Raw genomic sequence first — 19051 nt, forward strand, 5'->3', positions numbered from 1 at the left:
CAGTGATAACCCTGGAGGCAAAAAAGAAACAGAGAAAATCTCAGGAGGATAGTATTGTCTAAAGTCTATGGAGCTTAAAAACATCAACTACAGGGGACAGGTGGTGAGGCACACCTGGTTAAGAGCTCACATTATAGTGCACAAGGACCCAGGTTCAAGCCCCTGGTCCCCATCTGCAGGGGGAAAGCTTCGCAAGTGGTCAAACATGGATGCAGGTGTCTCTGTGTTTCTCTTCCTGTCTGTCTGCCCTCTCAAATTCTCTGTCTCTATATAATAATAAGTTAATAAGTAAAAATTTTAAAAAATATGAGACTTTAAAAAAAGTTTAAAAACAAAACATCAACTGCCATTATAATTCAAGGGCATCTTAGCTAGTTCACAAATTTGTGGTTTACGTTTTCATCTTTTCTTAGAATCTGTAAACATTATTATTTTTCTGGTATTGAGTGTTCCTTAAAATGTGGGTCTGAAGCAAGTTAGTTCCCAGCCACCCTCCCTTAAGTTTGTTTGTTTGTTTGTTTGTTTTTTGCCACTAGGGCTATTGGCCCTAGGTGCTGCAATACATATCCACTGTTCCTAGTGGCTTTCCCCCCCCCTTTTCTTTATTTGATCTAGGACAGATAGAAATTGAGAGGGGAGGAATAAATAGAGAGGAAAATAGAAAGAAAGACATGCTTCACCATTTTGAAGCTTCTTCCCTGCAGGTGGGGAGCGGGCCTCAAACCCAGGTGTTTGAGCATTATAATGTGTGCACTTAATTCAGTGCACCACTGTTGTACCTTCTTATGAATAGCAGACCACAGGAATATGGTGACCGAAGCAACAAGGCAAAAAACTCCATTTCGGTCTCATTTGAAAGTATCCCTACATGGTTTAGACTTGATTTACACTGTGTCTTGGCAACTGCTTCACATTTCTAGAGGGGAAAATTGTAATCAGAACAAAGCACCAGAAACTGATGTACTATAATACTTTGAAGTAGGTGAAGAAAAAAACAGACCAAAAATACTGTCATAGAAAGAAAAAAAATTTTTTTTGGAGTGCAGTAAAATCAAGAAGAAAAAAAAAAAACTCAAAAAGAAGATTCTACAAGGATTAAAAAAAAAAACAAACCAGTAGATAACAAAACAATAACAACAAACAACCCAGCAAGCTGATATAGAGAAGTAAACAGAAGCTGGGTGTGGGTAGATAGTTTAATAGTATGCAAGGACACTGTCATGCCTGAGGCTCTAGAGTCCCAGGTTCAAACCCCTGCACTACCTTAAACCAGAGCTGAACAGTGCTCTGGTTAAAAAAAAAAAAGCAGAAGGGAAAAATTAAACCAAATTAGAATCATAACAAACAATAAATAATATCATAAACCAACCAGTTTAGGGAGTTTCCTAGGAAAATAAAACATAGTTAAATGTGAATGAAAAATTTCTGCAGTCATATAGAGAAGAGGGCACATGTGAAATACAGAGGAGACCTAGTATATGTTTATGTATTATTCCTGCATAGGATATCAAAACAAAGGAATATAAGATATACCCGAAGAAAGCATTTTTGGAAACAAGTATTTGGGTCTGTATTCAGCAAATACTCATTGTCTACTGTGTGTCAGGCACTATGTCTAAGCACTATAGTACAACAGAAAAGAGATAGTTACTATCTTAACAGAACTGATGAAGGAATAGTAGGAAAAAATACAAGCAAGTGTTGCAAATTCTTTGTATTACTTCTCTCTCCTCTCTCTCTCTCTCTGTGTGTGTGTGTGTGTGTGTGTGTGTGTGTGTGTGTGTATCACACATGCTTGACTGGTAGTATGAAAGTCTTTGCAAGGGAAACAAAGAGTGAGAGAGAGATGCAGGAACAGTGATAGAGAGTGATAGGAACTGCTGCTTAAGATAAGGAGGTAGGAAAGGATTTTATAGGAAGGTGACATTTAAACACAACCCTGAAGCAAAAGCACATGAAACTGATCATTGGTGCTCAGCAAATCATATTTGATACAGTTCCTGATCTGTAAATGTAAAGAATCATGCAAACAGGCTAAAAAGTTATTTTGAGTTGGAAATGCCATTTGGCTTCAGATCTACCTCTTTAGTACTACCCAAAGTCAAAATATCTCTCTCTTCCTCACACTTTTCTTCCTGATGTTAAAATGTCATACTGAATTCATTTAAACATAGAACTACAATATTGCCATTGATATGGTTAAAGAGCAAAATATAAATGTTGACTGTATCGTGTTGACAGTGTAAGAAGATTAATATAACTGGGGAAAGAAACTAGGGATAAGAAAGAAATGAAAATATGTTCAGTTTTCTGTTTTTCAGAGAAAACGGTCACTAATGTTTTTAAAATAGGCTCCAGGGATTGAACCAGGAGTCACAGGCAACCAAGTCTAATTCTTTACCAACTAAACTATTTCCTGACTTCATCAACAATAGCTCTTAAATTGAAAATTGTAAAATAAATAAATAACTCTTAATTCCTTAGAGCTTTTCATAAGCATTGTTCTTTTTTATTTAATTTATTGGATAGAGACAGCCAGAAATTGAGAGGGAAGTAGGGGCTAGAGAGGGAGAGAGATAGAAAGACACCTGCAACACTGCTTCATTACTCGCAAAGCTTTTCCCCTGCAGGCAGGGACCAGGGCTTGAACTCAGTTTCTTGTGCTATGTAACATGTGCTCTTAATCAGGTGCACCATCACCTGGCCCCCATAAACATTGTTCTTAACTTTAGAGGGTCTTTAAAAATTGATAGCTCTTGGTAAGGAATTTCTTTTAATTACATTTCTTTTGGGGGTGATTAATGGTTTACAGTCAATAATAAAATATAGTAACAAAAATTAAAATACAGTAGTTTGTACATGTATAAAATTTCTCAGTTTTCCACATAACAATTCAGCCCCCTATAGGTCCTCTGACATTATGTTCCAGGACCTACACCCTCCTGCCCACCCCAGAGTCCTTTTCTTTGGTGCAATACACCAAACCCAGTCTAAATTCTACTTTGTGTTTTCTTATTTTTCAACTTATTCTTTTTTAAATTTATTATTGGTGATTTAATAATGACCAACAAGATTGTGGGAAAAGAGAGGTACAATTCATACAGTTCCCACCACCAGAGTTCCATATCCCATCCTGTCCATTGGAAGCTTCCCTATTCTTTATCCCTCTGGGAGTATGGATCAAAGATCTCTAAGGGGCACAGAAGGTTGGAGGTCTGGCTCCTGTAATTGCTTCTCCACTGGACATGGGTATTGGCAAGTCAATCCATACCCCCAGCCTGTGCCTGTCTCTATCTTTCCCTAGTGAGGTAGGGATCTGGGGAGGTGGGGCTCCAGGACACATTGGCGAGATCATCTGCCCAAGAAAGTCAGGCCAGTGTCACAGTAGTATTTTTCAACTTCTGTCTGTGAGTGACATCATCCCATATTCATCCTTCTCTTTATGACTTATCTCATTTAACATGATTCCTTCCAGCTCTATTCAAGATGAGGTGAAGAAAGTGAAATCACCATTTTCTTTTTAATATTTATTTATTCCCTTTTGTTGCCCTTGTTGTTTTATTGTTATAGTTATTATTGATGTCATCATTATTGGATAGGGCAGAGAGAAATGGAGAGAGGAGGGGAAGACAGAGAGGGGGAGAGAAAGATAGACACCTGCAGACCTGTTTTACCGCTTGTGAAGCGACTCCCCTACAGGTGGGGAGCCAGGGGCTCAAACCGGGATTCTTACACTGGTCCTTGCACTTTGTGCCACCTGCGCTTAACCCACTGAGCTACCACCTGACTCCCAAAATCACCATTTCTAATAGCTGAGTAGTACTCCATTGTGTCTATGTACCACGATTTGCTCAGCCACTTATCTGTTGTTGGACACCTGAGTTGCTTCCATGTTTTGCCTATTATAAATTGTGCTGCTACATAGGTATTCACAAATCTTTTTGGATGGGTGTGATTACAAAGAAGAATAAAAAAAATTAACCAGTGGGACTACACCAAAATAAAAAGCTTCTATACAGCAAAAGAAACCACCATCCAGTCAAAGAAACACTTACAGAATAGAAGATCTTTATATGCCATATATACACCAGACAAGAGGCTAATAACCAAAATAGGTAAAAAGTTCACCAAACTCAGCAACAAGAAAACAAATGATACTATCCAAAAATGAGGAGAGGATATAAACAGAATATTCAACACAGAAGAGATCCAAAAAGTCAACAAACATGAAAAAATGCTCCAAGTCAGTGTTAGAGAAATGCAAATAAAGACAACAATGAAATATCAAACTTTGGTTACCACCATAAACCACAGCTGAACAGTTCTCTGGCCAAAATAATTTTTAAAAGAAAAGGAAATAGGAAATTCTTAAAAGGAAATCACCCAAAATCACCATCTTTAAAGAAATAGCTAAATTGGGAGTCGGGCAGTAGTGCAGTGGGTTAAGTGCACACGTGGCACACAGCACAAGGACCAGTGTAAGGATCCTGGTTCGAGCCCCCAGCTCCCCACCTGCAGGGGAGTCGCTTCACATGCAGTGAAGCAGGTCTGCAGGTGTCTGTCTTTCTCTCCACCACACTGCCTTCCCCTCCTCTCTCCATTTCTCTCTGTCCTATACAACAATGACGACATTAATAACAACAACAATAACTACTACAACAATAAAACAATAAGGGCAACAAAAGGGAATAAATAAATATTTTTTTAAAAACGAAATAGCTAAATTATGGAATATAATTTTAGACACTGAGAGAATTCTGAGAGGAATGAAGAATAGTTAGATATAATTTTACATGGGAAGACTATTACAGATACTGATTTTTAGGAAGAATCATTAGTAACCAGGAGGGCTCAGTGTTTAAGGTTTAGCAAACAGAGGCCTGGGTTCAATCCCTACTGCTATATAAGCCAGAGCAAAGCTCAGGTCTTTCCCTCCCATTCTCATGAAATAAATCTAAAAATATATAATCTATAAAACTAAGTTATATTTGAAATTAACAGAATTAGAAATGGCTGAAGGAAAACAATCACCTAACTTTAATTATCATTTCCTCACATCACTTCTCCCCCACTGGGAGTATGGGTCAAAGTTGTCTTTTGGGTGCAGAAGGTAGGAGATCTGGCTTCTGTAATTGCTTCTTTGCTGGCCATGGACTTTGGCAGGTCAATCCATACTCCCAGCCTGTTCCTTTTTATTTATTTATTTTTATTTATAAAAAGGAAACACTGACAAAACCATAGGATAAGAGGGGTACAACTCCACACAGTTCCCACCAGACTTCTGTATCCCGTCCCCTCCCTTGATAGCTTTCCTATTCTTTATCCCTCTGGGAGTATGAACCCAAGGTCATTGTGGGATGCAGAAGGTGGAAAGTCTGGCTTCTATAGTTGCTTCCCCGCTGAACATGGGTATTGACAGGTTGATCCATACTCCCAGCCTGCCTCTCTCTTTCCCTAGTGGGGCGGGGTTCCCAGCCTGTTTCTATTTTTCCCTAGTGGGGTAGGGCTCTGGAGAGGTGAAGTTCCAGGACACATTGGTGAAGTCGTCTTCCCAGAGAAGTACAAGAAATATAATTATTTTCTTCACAATGGTTCCTGTACCTCTTTCATATCTGTTTAACATACAAAGAAATTAAATTCATTCCATCATCTAAGGCCTACCACATTATATCTCATTTTCCTAGTTTCCTCACATTATAATTTCATATAAGTGAATTTTCTTTCTTTCTTTCTTTGGTGGTGCCTGTACTATGAATCCACTGCTCCTTGTGGCCATCTTTTCTCCATTGTTATTGTCATTGTTGTTGGATAGGACAGAGAGAAATTGAGAGAGGAGGGTAAGACAGAGAAGGGGAGAAAAAAACAGACACTGCTTGTTAGGCGACCTCCCTGCAGGTAGGGAGCTGTGGGCTCGAACTGGTATCCTTGCGCTTTGCACTATGTTCGCTTAACCCGGTGTACTACTGCCCAATCCTCCTCCCCAAAAAGTGAATTTTCCACATAACTGAATCTTTCCTTTAAAAAAATTAAAAGTTCCTCCTTTCACTTTTGATCATTTTCTGTGGTAAAATATATGATGTGCTTTTTTGTCATCTTAAAGAAAGCATAATGAATATAATACTTCTTGATATCTCAGAAATAGTGTTTGTGAACTCATAGAATATATAGGGGGCATTTTTCACTTTGAAAAATAGTCCACAAAGTTTTGTTCATTTTCATTTGGTTGATTGGTTGGTTAGTCATGGTATCTGGGAAAGTCTCCCTCTTTCCCTTTCTATCTTTCTCTCTCTCTCTCTCTCTCTCTCCCTCTCGCCTCCAGGGTTATTGCTGGGGCTCAGTGCCTGCACTACAAATCTGCTGCTCCTGCAACCATTTTTTCAATTTTTTGTTTGTTTGTTTGTTTGTTTTTGGATAGGACAGAAATTGAGAGAGGAGTGGAAGATAGAGAGAGAAAAAAAGATAGACACCTACATATGGGATGATCTCACTCACAGGCAGAAGCTGAAAAACAAGATCAGAAGAGAAAACACAAGTAGAACCTGAACTGAAGTTGGTGTATTGCACCAAAGTAAAGACTCTGGGGTTGATGGGTGGTGGGTGGGGAGAGTACAGGTCCTGAGAAAGGATGACAGAAGACCAGAGGACCTAGTGGGGGTTGTATTGTTATGTGGAAAACTGAGAAATGTTATGCATGTACAAACTATTGTATTTACTGTTGACTGTAAAACACTGATCTTCCATTATAGAACTTTAAAAAAAGAAAGAAAGAAAGAAAGTGCAAAAGGGGAGGCAGGTGTCAAAAAAAAAAAAAGACACCTACAGATTAGCTTCACTGCTTTTGAAGCGACCCCTCTACAGGTGGGTAGCCAGGAGGCTCAAACCTGGATCTTTGCATGGGTCCTTATGCTTCATACTATGTGTGCTTAACATAGTGTACCACTGCCCTGCAGTCAGTAAGTCTCTCTCTCTCTCTCTCTCTCTCCTCCCCCTCCCCTCCCCTCCCCCCACCCCATTCCCTCTCCCCCTCTCCCTCTCTACCTATCTCTCCTTTTTTTTTTCTCAGTGGCAACACTTCTTTTTCCTAACAAATTAACCTGCCTCTAACACTTCTCAACCTTTATTTCCCACCTTTATTCCGTCTTTAAAACCTACTATATGATGAGAAACCACAAAACATAATATATGTTTAAGATCATTAATAGTACTAAAAGAGAGGACTGATTATTCCCAGAAATCATTATGTACTTTTGAGCAGTTATTTTCACTCCTCAGAAACCCTTTTCCCTGGCTTCTGTTTGTATAGCTCTATAATGGGAAGATGAGGTTGCCAGAATTCTGACCTCTGAATAAAGTGAACATATTTTCAGCATATGTTATATGTGATCAGAGAAAGAAGAAATATTTGCGTGATTCTGTTTTTTAAATGGTAGTATGTGATAAGGAAGAGGTTAAGTCAGATTATAAGAATACATTTTGCTTATCCTTGTTAAAGATTTGAAAGTTACAAGCTCAGTTAGTACTTAAAGTTTTAGTGATTATTGTTACTTGTATGATAAACTATAAGAATTCTCATGTAAACTCTCTAAGACAAACTGCATAAAATGGGACTTGAGGAAGAAGAAGCAAATGTATTTCCCTATGAGACTAATGCAATACAACTGAACTGAAAAGCACATTCTATTATTTCCACAAACCTGTAGAACTGTTTTATAGTTATGTCTTACACCTAAAAATATGTTTCCCTATATGACGTTACTGGTTTTTGTCTCTTCCCTCAATCAGCATGACTTTGTTCGACGAGACCGGCCACTACGTGTCTTAATTGACCTCATACAGAGGACAAAAGATGCTGTTCGTGAGCTAGATAATTTGCAGTACCGAAAAATGAAAAAAATCCTTTTCCAAGAGACACGAAATGGACCCTTGAGTGAGTCACAGGAGGATGAAGAAGTAGGTTCAATTTACTTTAGCAGGCACTTATACAATGCCTACTATGTGAAACATTTCTTGACTGGGCACTATTAAAAGCACTTTGGGGGATTAAAATGTAATTGGTGCTCTCTACCTTAAAGAAAATAAAGGACTGTAGAAAAGACATTCATAAAATAACATATAAGATAAAATATGAAAAAAATGATAGAGGCATATCACTGTGTTGGGATCCAAAGTAGAGAGGAAATAAGTCTGTGGGTGGGGATAAGTGAAGGTGACATGAAGAACATGATGTGGGTGCTTTTTCACACTTGGGCACAGGGCATTTTAACTCAGGAAAATGCTGTGCTTTAAAAAGATTATCCTGGCAACAGAATGTGAGATGGATTTGAATGGGTGACATTATGGATAATAGTCCACACAAGAAGTAAAAAGGGCAATGTCAATTGAAATGGGGGAAGAAAGGAGCACTTTTGGGACTCATCATAGAGGTGGATTTGATCATACAGTGATTCTCATAGAGACTAACAGTGGCAGATGAGGACAAGTTCAATGTGGATGACTATTGCATGTCAACACCAAAACCAGAAAAAGAACTAAGAAAAAAGAGTTTGAGATCCTGAGTTTAAGATCCTGGCATCAAATGCTATTAACATAGTATATAGGTGGAGTTTTCAAAGAAGAGATGATTTTCTGATTATGCATTCATGTAATTTAGAATTTATTGAAGGCAAAGTTAATCAATTGGGCACTCCCAATTGGGATAACTGAATGGTCATGTCTGTCCATTGATTGGGACATGCAGATCCAGAACATATGAATGAGAAAAGTGTCAAGGGTCAAAAACATTGAAGTGACAGCAAATCAAGGTATTCAATAGACAATGAGGATCCATGTCATATGAGAAAATGGAGACCTAGGGGGAAAAGGTGTCACAGATATAAGAGAGTATGCAATTTAAAAAGGAGCAGCCAGTTTTATCAGATGTCACTTAATGATCAGATGAGAACAGGGATGATTAGGATGACTAGTAGATTGCTATAAGTAATAGAATAGATTTGGATGTGAGAAAGTAGAGACAATAAGAGGGAGTTATTTTTTTTAATTTTTTAAAATATGTACTTATTTTATTTTCCCTTTTGTTGCCCTTGTTATTTTTATTGTTGTAGTTATTGTTGTTATTGATGTCATTGTTGTTAGATAGAACAAAGAGAAATGGAGAGAGGAGGGGAAGACAGAGAGGGGGAGAGAAAGATAGACACCTGCAGACCTTGTTCACTGCCTGTGAAGTGACTTCCCTGCAGGTGGAGAGTGGGGGCTCGAACCGGGATCCTTATGCCGGTCCTTGCGCTTTGTACCACATGTGCTTAACCCATTGTGCTACCGCCCAGCTCCCAAGAGGGAGTTGTTTTAAGATTTATAAACTCAGATGAGAATGAAAAGCAAAAAAAAGAGACAGTGTACAGAGATGAATATAAATATAGGACCAGCATATACATACACGTACACATATACATATACGGGAAGAACCTACGACGAGAGTAATAGAAGATAGAGGAGATAATATAGTAAACAAGTAGGATTTCAGGAAATACATATGCCAGGAACAAGTGAATTAGCCTTGAAAAAAAGGAAGAAATCTTCTTCCTTTAGTATAAGATAAAAAAAAAGGAGGGGGGAAGGAATGAAGAATGAAATGTTTTAATTGGTTTAACATTGGTTTGAGGAATTAATTTTATTTTGGCTTCTTAATATAAAAAACAAAATTACTGATAATTATAAAAATGAAATTCAGAAAGTTGAGCTGGGTTATAAGATCTGTTTATTACATATAAACAAATGATCTACTCTAATTGGAAAAATAAATCTGGTAAAAATAGAATGTATCATCTATCACTTAAAAACAAAACCCAGATCCTTATATTATATGGATGTGCAGTCCTTATATTGCTATGACTAAGTAGCGGTTTATTAAAAATATATTCACACAGTATGGTTCTTTGAAAATAGGATTTATTTGGAACTAAGTTGCTTTAATTATATTATTTAACATTATATCAAAAGATTTCCCACTGTGAAGAACAAATTATATGCTGATTATTTTTTTACCACTACTCAATCTTTGGACTAGTATTGATGAATAGAAGTATTATTTAACATATGTATTAAATAAGATGACAAAGGTAATGTGATAGAATTGCTTGAGGAATGCAGAATTTGATTACCTGTCCACGACAGTAGAGTTAATATCCCTGCCTAGATATGAAGTTACTCAGTAATCACTTGCAAAGGAGCACATTGCCTGTCAAATCTCTGAAAATTCTTCACTCTGTTTTAGTTTCAGATTACCAGTGCTATATTTGTAAATATCCTAGAGGTTACCTGTTCAGTAGCCTGTAGTCTGTCTCTAGTATCTTGACATTCCTGAAGGTCTCTTGAAAACCCTGTCTGCTTCTGTGTACTGAACAGCCATATGATAATGTAATGGTTGCCTATGACTGGGGAAAGCTCTGAGGTAGCAACATTTAGAGACTTATAACCCATGTCCAGAATGGCCCCTGGAGGGGAGTATAGCTCAGGGATAGAGCATTTGACTACAGAATGGCCCTTGGGGGAAGGCACAGAAGTAAATCTGAGATGTCTGAAAAAAGTTGAGGGAAAGTAGTGGATCCACTACATTAAAAAGTTTATCTTTGCAGATTCGGCAGAAAAGCAACTTAGCGCTATAAAATCGTGTGTGTTTAATAGCTTAGTCAGTGGGTTGGCACTTTATCTCTAGTCATCTTTTTTTAACCCTAGTGCCCCATTTTTTCCCCCTAGGACAGGGAAATGGACAGCCTAGGCAGCAACCATTCCATTCTAAGCATGTCTGTGAGCACAAGCAGCCAGAGCAGCAGTGTGAACAGCATGCAGGAGGACATGGATGATAGCAGCTGCAGCTCTGAACTTGCCATGATGCATGATGAGGAAAACACGGTCAATTCCAGTTCCTCTATTGTGCACAAGAAGGTAAGTTCCATGGTACTGCTCACAGCTACACGGTCAATTCCAGTTCCTCTATTGTGCACAAGAAGGTAAGTTCCATGGTACTGCTCACAGCTACACGGTCAATTCCAGTTCCTCTATTGTGCACAAGAAGGTAAGTTCCATGGTACTGCTCACAGCTCCAAGCTTAGTCAATCATTATGAAACCAACTCAGCTCACTTAGCACACAAATATTTCAGTTCCCTTTTACAACTGGATTATAGAGTTGAACTTACCACTTGATAGTTCTCTCCAGTAAAAAGATACCAAAGGACTGTACCATCTGTGTTCTTGCCTATGTCATCTTCCTCTTGTTACTCTCTTTACCACTTTCAATAAATAAAAATACATAAATCTCCAAAGAAATTGGTAACTTCTCCTCTGATTCAATAACCTTGGTACTGTAGACCTGAAGGTCCAGGAAGATAATACCAGTGATAGGAAGCACAATAGACTTTCACGCCAAAAAAAAAAAGGAGGGGAGCTGGGTGTTGACACACCTAGTAGAACACAAACATTACAATGTGCAAAGACCTAGGTTCAAGCCCTGGCCCCCCCTGCAGGGGAAAGCTTCAGGAGTGGTAAAACGCTGCTGCAGGAATCTTTCTGTACATCTAGCTGTCTCCCTCCCTCTTTTCTCTCAGTTTCTCTCTGTCTTTATCCAAAATAATTAAATTTCAAAAGGAGGGGAGAGAAAGGGGTGTTGACCTAAAAAGCTTCCTGAGTATAATTGGTTAGTTGTGCCCCTTTTTTATTTTTTAATATTATTTATAAAAAGGAAACACTGACAAAACCATAAGATAAGAGGGGTACCACTGGGAGTCAGGTGGTAGCGCTGCAGGTTAAGAGCAGATGGTGCAAAGCACAAAGACCGGCATAAGGATCCCGGTTTGAGCCCCCAGCTCCCCACCTGCAAGGAAGTTGCTTCACAAGCAGTAAAGCAGGTCTGCAGGTGTCTATCTTTCTCTCGCTCTCTCTGTCTTCTCCTCCTCTCTCTGTCCTAACATTACAATGACATTAATAACACCAATAATAACTACAACAATAAAACAACAAGGGCAACAAAAGGGAATAAATAAATAAATAAATGTTAAAAAAAAAAAAAAAGAAGGGTACAACTCCACACAATTCCCACCACCAGAACTCCATCCCCTCTCTTGATAGTATCCATCCCCTCCCTTGATAGCTTTCTTATTCTTTAACCCTCTGGGAATATGGACCCAAGGTCATTGTGGGATGCAGAAGGTGGTAATTGCTTCCCAGCTGAACATGGGCATTGACAAGTCAATCCATACTCCCAGCCTGCCTCTCTCTTTCCCTAGTGGGGCGGGGTTCTGGGGAATCCGAGCTCCGGGACACATTGGTGGGGTTGTGCCCTTTCAGAAATATGCCTTTAAAGGGGCCAGGCAGTGGCACACCTGGTTATACACACACATTACAGTGCACAAGGACCAGGGTTCAAGCCCTTGCTCCCCAACTGCAGGGGGAAAGCTTATGAGTGCTGAAGCAGGGTTTCACATGTCTCTTTGTCTCTATCCTCCCTCTCAATTTCTCTCTGTCTGTATCCAATAATAAATAAATAAAAAGATTTTTACTGTTTATGCTTAACCAGGTACACCATTGCCCAGCCCAATAAAAAGATCTTAAAAATAAAAGAAATGTGCCTTTAGGAAGTATGTTTCTGGGGGTCAGGCTGTAGCACAGTTGGTTAAGCTCACATGGCACAAAGCGCAAGACTCAGCATAAGGATCCTGGTTCGAGCCCCTGGGTCCCCACCTGCAGTGGAGGTTGCTTCACAAGTGGTGAAGCAGATCTGCAGGTGTCTATCTTTCTCTCTCCTTCTATGTCTTCCCCTCCTCTCTCTACTTCTCTCTGTCCTGTCCAACAACAACATCAATAACAATTATAATAATCACAACAACGATGAAACAACACGAGCAACAAAAGGGAAAAAAATAGCCTCCAGGAGAAGTGGATTCATGGCGCAGGCACCGAACCCCAGCAATAATCTTGGAGGCAAAAAAAAAAAGAAGTATGTTTCTATATTTCCAAGTGTATATTCTCAACAAACTATTTATTTTATAAATAGTTCACTCTTTGCTGTTGTTTCTGTAATTTATTGCTTCTAATTCTTCTAAGATTATCCGCTTAAATATTCAGACTGTGGATTATTCTGTTCTTTTTTTTTTGAACTTTTACATTAAATGTCTTTATTTCACATATAAATTGAAATATTGGAATAAATTTAAAGCTTCTTTCAAAGAAATTTCTAGTAAGATAAGTATTTCAAAGAATTATCAATAATTCTTGGAGGAATTCCCAAAAGTGTTTTAGATGGCCATAGATATGCAGTCCAGAGTATGACATTATAGGGAAGAATTTCTTAGAATTTTTTTCATTATTGGGTATATGCAAGGTGTATTTGTACTTCTTTTAATAAATTCCAGTGGTCACATGCTATTCCAATGGGGGGGAGTATGTTTAAGAATTTTTTTCTTACACTTTTATTGGTTGTCCATTTTTCTTGGAGATAAAGAAAATAAAACAGGTAAGGGTAAAGAGCAGAAGAAAATATACTGCTGCCCAGTCATGAATAGTTGAAGAATAGGCATTATTTTTTCTGAATTGACTGACTTTTTCATTTATTCAACATATATGACTGGGGCCTCTCTTCTGCGCCAGAACTATGGTAGAACCAGTCCTGTGACTACACAAGAAGTATAGTAGACATGGAGACTTCATGAGATTATTTCTTTGGAGTAAAACAAATAATCACATAAAGATATTGCCTAATTATGATATTTGCTCTGGGTAAAAAGGATGATTGTAGATCATGTATTTATCAAGAGATTGGTATTCAGAAATGTAGGTAACTCCTAAAACTTATAAAAACAAATAACTTGGGGGAGTCGGGCTGTAGCGCAGTGGGTTAAGCGCAGGTGGCGCAAAGCACAAGGACCGGCATAAGGATCCCGGTTCGAACCCCAGCTCCCCACCTGCAGGGGAGTCGCTTCACAGGCGGTGAAGCAGGTCTGCAGGTGTCTATCTTTCTCTCCTCCTCTCTGTCTTCCCCTCCTCTCTCCATTTCTCTCTGTCCTATCCAACAACGACAACAACAATAATAACTACAACAATAAAACAACAAGGGCAACAAAAGGGAATAAATAAATAAAATAAATATTTTAAAAAAAAAACAAATAACTTGGATCAAAACTGAGCAAAGGATTTTAATGGACATTTCTCCAAAGAAGATATGCAAATACCTAGGGAGCACATAAGTTTGCAATATCACTAATTATTACAGAAATCTAAATCAAAACTATAATGAGATACCACCTTACACCCATTAGGACGGCTACTATCAAAAACTAGCAGAGAGAGACCAGCAGGTGGCTTACCCTTTATAGTGCACACAATACCATGTACAAGGACCTGAGTTCAAGACCCCAGCCACCACATGGGAGAACCTGTTTGGGGGGAAGCTTTGTGAACGGTGAAATGGTGCTTTGGTGTCTGCCCTTCTCTCTTTAGTTCTCTTCCTCCCTCTCTTATCTCTCACCCTTTATAAAAAAGAAAAAAAAAAAGGTGGAGGCAAATGGTCATCAGGAGCAGTGGAGTCACGCCAGTACCAAACAAAAAATAGCAGAGAGTAAATGCTAGTAATGATAAGGACCCATTTAATCCTGTACACTGTGGTTGTAATGTTAATTGGTATAGCTTGCTATGAAAAATAGTATGGTGATTCATCAAAAAAGTTAAAATTAAAATTGCTATAATTCATTCATAAATATGATTCACTAGTTCTGCTTTGGGATATGTACCCCAGACGATTGAAAGCAGGGTCTCAAAGAGATATTTGTGCACCCATGTTCATTGAAGTATGATTCAAAGTAACTGAAACATGAATCCCAAATGTTCATCAATAGCTGACCAGATAAGCAAAATATGACATCTGCAGACAATGGAAAATTATTCAGCCTTTGAAAGGAAGTACTGACATGCTATAACATGCACAAGCTCTGGACACATGCTAAATGAAATGGACCAGTCACAAAATGACAAATTTTATATGGTTCCACCCATGTGAGATACTTGAAGTAGTTATAGTCATGGAGACAATAAATAGAACAGTGGATGCCAAGGTGCAGTGGAAGGCAGGAGTGGAGAAATATTTCATAAGTATAGAGTTTCAGTTCTACAAAATGGAGAGTGATGATGTACAAATCATAAATGTATTTAGTAGGTTGAATAGTACACTCAAAATAATTGAATAGGTTGGGGAGATAGCTTAGTGAGTAGCTAGCTCACATGTGGCTCAAATTTGAGGACCAGCATCATATGAGAGGTTCTGTGGTACCAGTGCTATGGTGTCACTTCCTCTCTCCCTCTCTCTTTCTGTTTGTATCTCTATCTGAATGAAAAGGTGGCCCAGAACAGTGAGTCACGCATATAGAAGGGCTGGGCTCCATAAAACGAAAAAAAGAAGACAGAGGTTAAGATGATAAATTTTAGCTTTTTTCACTATAAAGGAGTAGGCATGAAAAATTGGCTATATTACATATGAAAACTAAATATTCCATGTAATATCTGTCAATAAACCTTTTAGACCTACACCTGAACTTAAAATCATAATATCTTAATACATAACAGACATTTGAAAAAAATAATTCAGAACATTTATATTTGTTGCTTTACTTGAATTCCTAAAAGTTTTCGCTGGAAGCATAAATGAAATAACATCCAAGACTGTAATAGAAAATTATGTATAATAAACTGCAGGAGTATCAAATTAGTTCACTATTCTGTGTGCCACTCTTTGCCAAATCACAAACCTCTCTGGGCCTTAGTTTCTCTATCTGTAAATTTGCAGTTCTGTATGAGTTCAAAGGTTCCTTCCAGCTTCCATGCTTTTATTCCTATAATATTTAAAGAAATAAATCTCTAGTATGACTGTCAAGTTATCTTATGAAGATGTGCCTTAGGATAAAGCTTTATTCACAAAACTGTCTGCTTTTTTTAAATTTATTTTTTAAAATATTTATTTATTTATTTATTTCCTTTTGTTTCCCTGGTTGTTTTATTGTTGTAGTCATTACTGTTGTTGTTATTGATGTCGTCATTGTTGGATAGGACAGAGAGAAGTGGAGAGAGGAGGGGAAGACAGAGAGAGGGAGAGAAAGATAGACACCTGCAGACCTGCTTCACCACCTGTGAAGCGACTCCCCTGCAGGTGGGGAGCCGGGGGCTCAAACTGGGATCCTTAAGCCAGTCCTTGCGCTTTGCGCCACCTGCACTTAACCTGCTGCGCTACTGCGCGACTCACTTTTTTTTTCTTTAGTTCATTTTATGAGAGATGATGATTATAAGGCTGATTTTGTGTCACATGTGTACAGTTTCTTATCTCCCCTTATAGGTGTCAGCACACACATCCTAGACCAACTTGTCATCAAGGCTGTGTGTAATGCCCTGAGTTCAGGCCCCTGCACCATAATACTAAGAAACTCCATGGATGATGGAGCAGTGCTGTGGTATCTGTTCCTCTCTGAAATAAAATTAAAAATAAAAACACCAGCTCTGAAATGGTACACTCATATGGGTGTGAGGCCATGTTGCTGCTTTAAAAAACAAAAAAGATGACAGTTATACAAATCGAAGAAAATTATGAGATATTCCCACCTAGATTAGTGATTGAATCTGAGCACCCTGGGGAAGGCATGGACTAGGCAAAGCTACTCTTTGCAGCCAAGGTCAGTCTTAAAAGAATTGATAGCAAAAGATGATTGCTGATTTCCTTAAGGGGGGGATTTAGATTGTGCATTTTTTTAGTCTATCATAATATGTGACCACAAAAATTATTTGAATGAAACAACTGATGTAATATGAAGCATTTACTGGTTTTGCATAGGTTCATGTCTAAAATATTTTCAAAACCAGTGTATGATTATATTATCATGTTACAATGTTCTGCCTATTATCTTATTTTACTATTTTTATTTTTAGTAGTATCACTACTTGGAATTATACTATGTGTTAGTTTATTATGTCTTGGTTAAATGTATATTCCATTAGATTGTACTTGTTTTTTTTTCTACACTGAATCCAGTATTTAGAATAATGCCTGGCACAGCATAGGTAGTAAATAAATAACTGTAAAATATATAAACAATACCAAAAATTCACAGGCAGTGAATTAATTAGTAGATACTCAACATCATGCTATTGTAGTTCATTGAGCACAATGGATTAAAATGGTTAAATAGTCTTATTTGTTTCTTATTACCATCTTTAGCATTGTCTTTATGGTTTAAATGACTTAAACAAGCAGATTCTCTAATTTAATACTCTAGACAATAAGAACATGTTTAATAAATATCAAAATATAAAAATAAGAGTGGGGGTTTTGTTGTTGCAGTGAAGCAGACATATTCAAAATTAGTGAAATCATAGCTGTGAAACATATTGCCTTTCTACATAGAAAGCAAACTCATTTTTAAAGGCCATGTGTAACTCATAAGAACATGACTTGCAATTAACTGCTCTGTATCCAGAATAAATATGCCCTGATTTTAGCAGGAAATTTCCTTTTTTAAAAAATTTTTCCACCAGGATTGTTGCTGTGGCTTAGTGCCTGCATGATAAATGCAACTTTTTGTGTGTGTGTGTGTGGCTGGTCTTACCATTTTTTTTTCTATATTTTATTTTTCTTTGACAGGACAGAGAGAAATTGAAAGGGGTAGGGAGATAGGGGGAGAGAAAGAAAGATACCTGCAGACCTGCTTCACTGCTTGTGAAATGTACCCCCTGCAGGTGGGGAGTAGGGGGTTGAACCTGGGTCCTTGCACATGGTCATATGTGCACTAACACCCGGCCCACACAAGACATTTCCACCTCAGAGCAAACCCAAAAGGTAAAGTGGAACACTAAAAATTTTACTTTGATATTAAAATTTCAGGTAACTTCTTTCTCTCCAGTGATTGCCTCTTGCCTCTACTGTGGTTTTCCCAGATCCTGAAGTGATATCCTCAGTTGTCTTCCTTTTTCTTTTCTTTTCTTTTCTTTTCTTTTCTTTTCTTTTCTTTTCTTTTCTTTTCTTTACTTTTCTTTTCTTTTCTTCTCTTTTCTTCTCTTCTCTTCTCTTTTTTCTTTCTTTCTCTTTTGTACTGCCAAGGATATTGCTAGTTTCAGTTTCTACATAATTGCTCCACTGTTTCCAATAACCCACTCTTTTTCTTCTCTTTTCCTTCCTCCCAACCTTCCTTCCTTCATTCATTCCTTCCTTCCTCCCTCCCTCCCTCCCTCCCTCCCTCCCTTCCTTCCTTCCTTTCTTGTAAAATAGAGAGGAAGATAGATGGAGAGGGAAAGAGATGGAAAACACACAAGCAGTACTGCTCTACTCAGGAAGCTTCTCCTCAGCCCCCCGCCAGTGGGAACTGGGGAATTGAACCTAGATCCCTCAGCAAGGATGAAGGGTGTACTCTACCAGCTGCACCACTTGGTCCAGCCCCCTTTCTCTTGAGCAAGAATAACTCTAAAAGTGTATTCTTACAAGATAAGCTTAAGCACTAATTTCTCTACATTTGCTAATGTTGTTGCTGAGTGCTCAATAAATGTGGTTTGTTTGTTTATTTGGTTGGTTGGTTGGTTGATTTTTAACCAGAGCACTGCCCAGCTCTGGCTTATGGTAGTGTTGAGGACTGAACCTGGGACTTTGGAGACTCAGGCATGAGAGTTTCTTTGCATAACGATTATTCTTTCTACCCCCACCCTCAATAAATGTTATATGAACTAAAATGGGGTTTTTGTTTATTTGTTTGTTTGTTTTTGTCTTCGTTCACATAGAGAAACAGAGAGGGAGAAACACCAACAGCTTTACCACAGAATCAAAGCTTCCCCTGGTGAAGTGGTGCTCCCAAGTGTCGATGGGGGTTAAACCCAAAACAGGTGTATGGTGAGGCATACATCCTATCCAGTGAGCACATCCCTAGTCCCTAGCCCAATTCTTGACTATTGACAAGTAACCCAAGGCAAAGTTTTTATTCAGACTAGGGTTTCTGCTGCCACCTAGCCTGTTTCTTAAAATTATTATATAGATAG

At 38.3% G+C, this 19051-nt stretch overlaps 1 protein-coding gene across 5 annotated transcripts in view; it reads left to right on the top strand.

Annotated features, from left to right (window-relative positions):
• Positions 1 to 19051, top strand: part of TAOK3 (TAO kinase 3) — a 214518-nt gene that overhangs the window by 140045 nt on the left and 55422 nt on the right. For 4 of the 5 annotated variants that reach the window (XM_060193014.1, XM_060193012.1, XM_060193011.1 and 1 more), the window contains 2 exons: positions 7783 to 7950; positions 10753 to 10941. In XM_060193014.1, coding sequence (XP_060048997.1) covers positions 7783 to 7950; positions 10753 to 10941 — 357 coding nt within the window. Of the gene's footprint in view, positions 1 to 7782; positions 7951 to 10752; positions 10942 to 11039; positions 11072 to 19051 lie in introns of those variants that run through there. The other variant, XM_060193016.1, reaches the window with a different exon arrangement.

This window comes from Erinaceus europaeus, chromosome 6 (assembly GCF_950295315.1).
Source record: "Erinaceus europaeus chromosome 6, mEriEur2.1, whole genome shotgun sequence".
In the NCBI taxonomy this organism is placed as follows: domain Eukaryota; kingdom Metazoa; phylum Chordata; class Mammalia; order Eulipotyphla; family Erinaceidae; genus Erinaceus; species Erinaceus europaeus.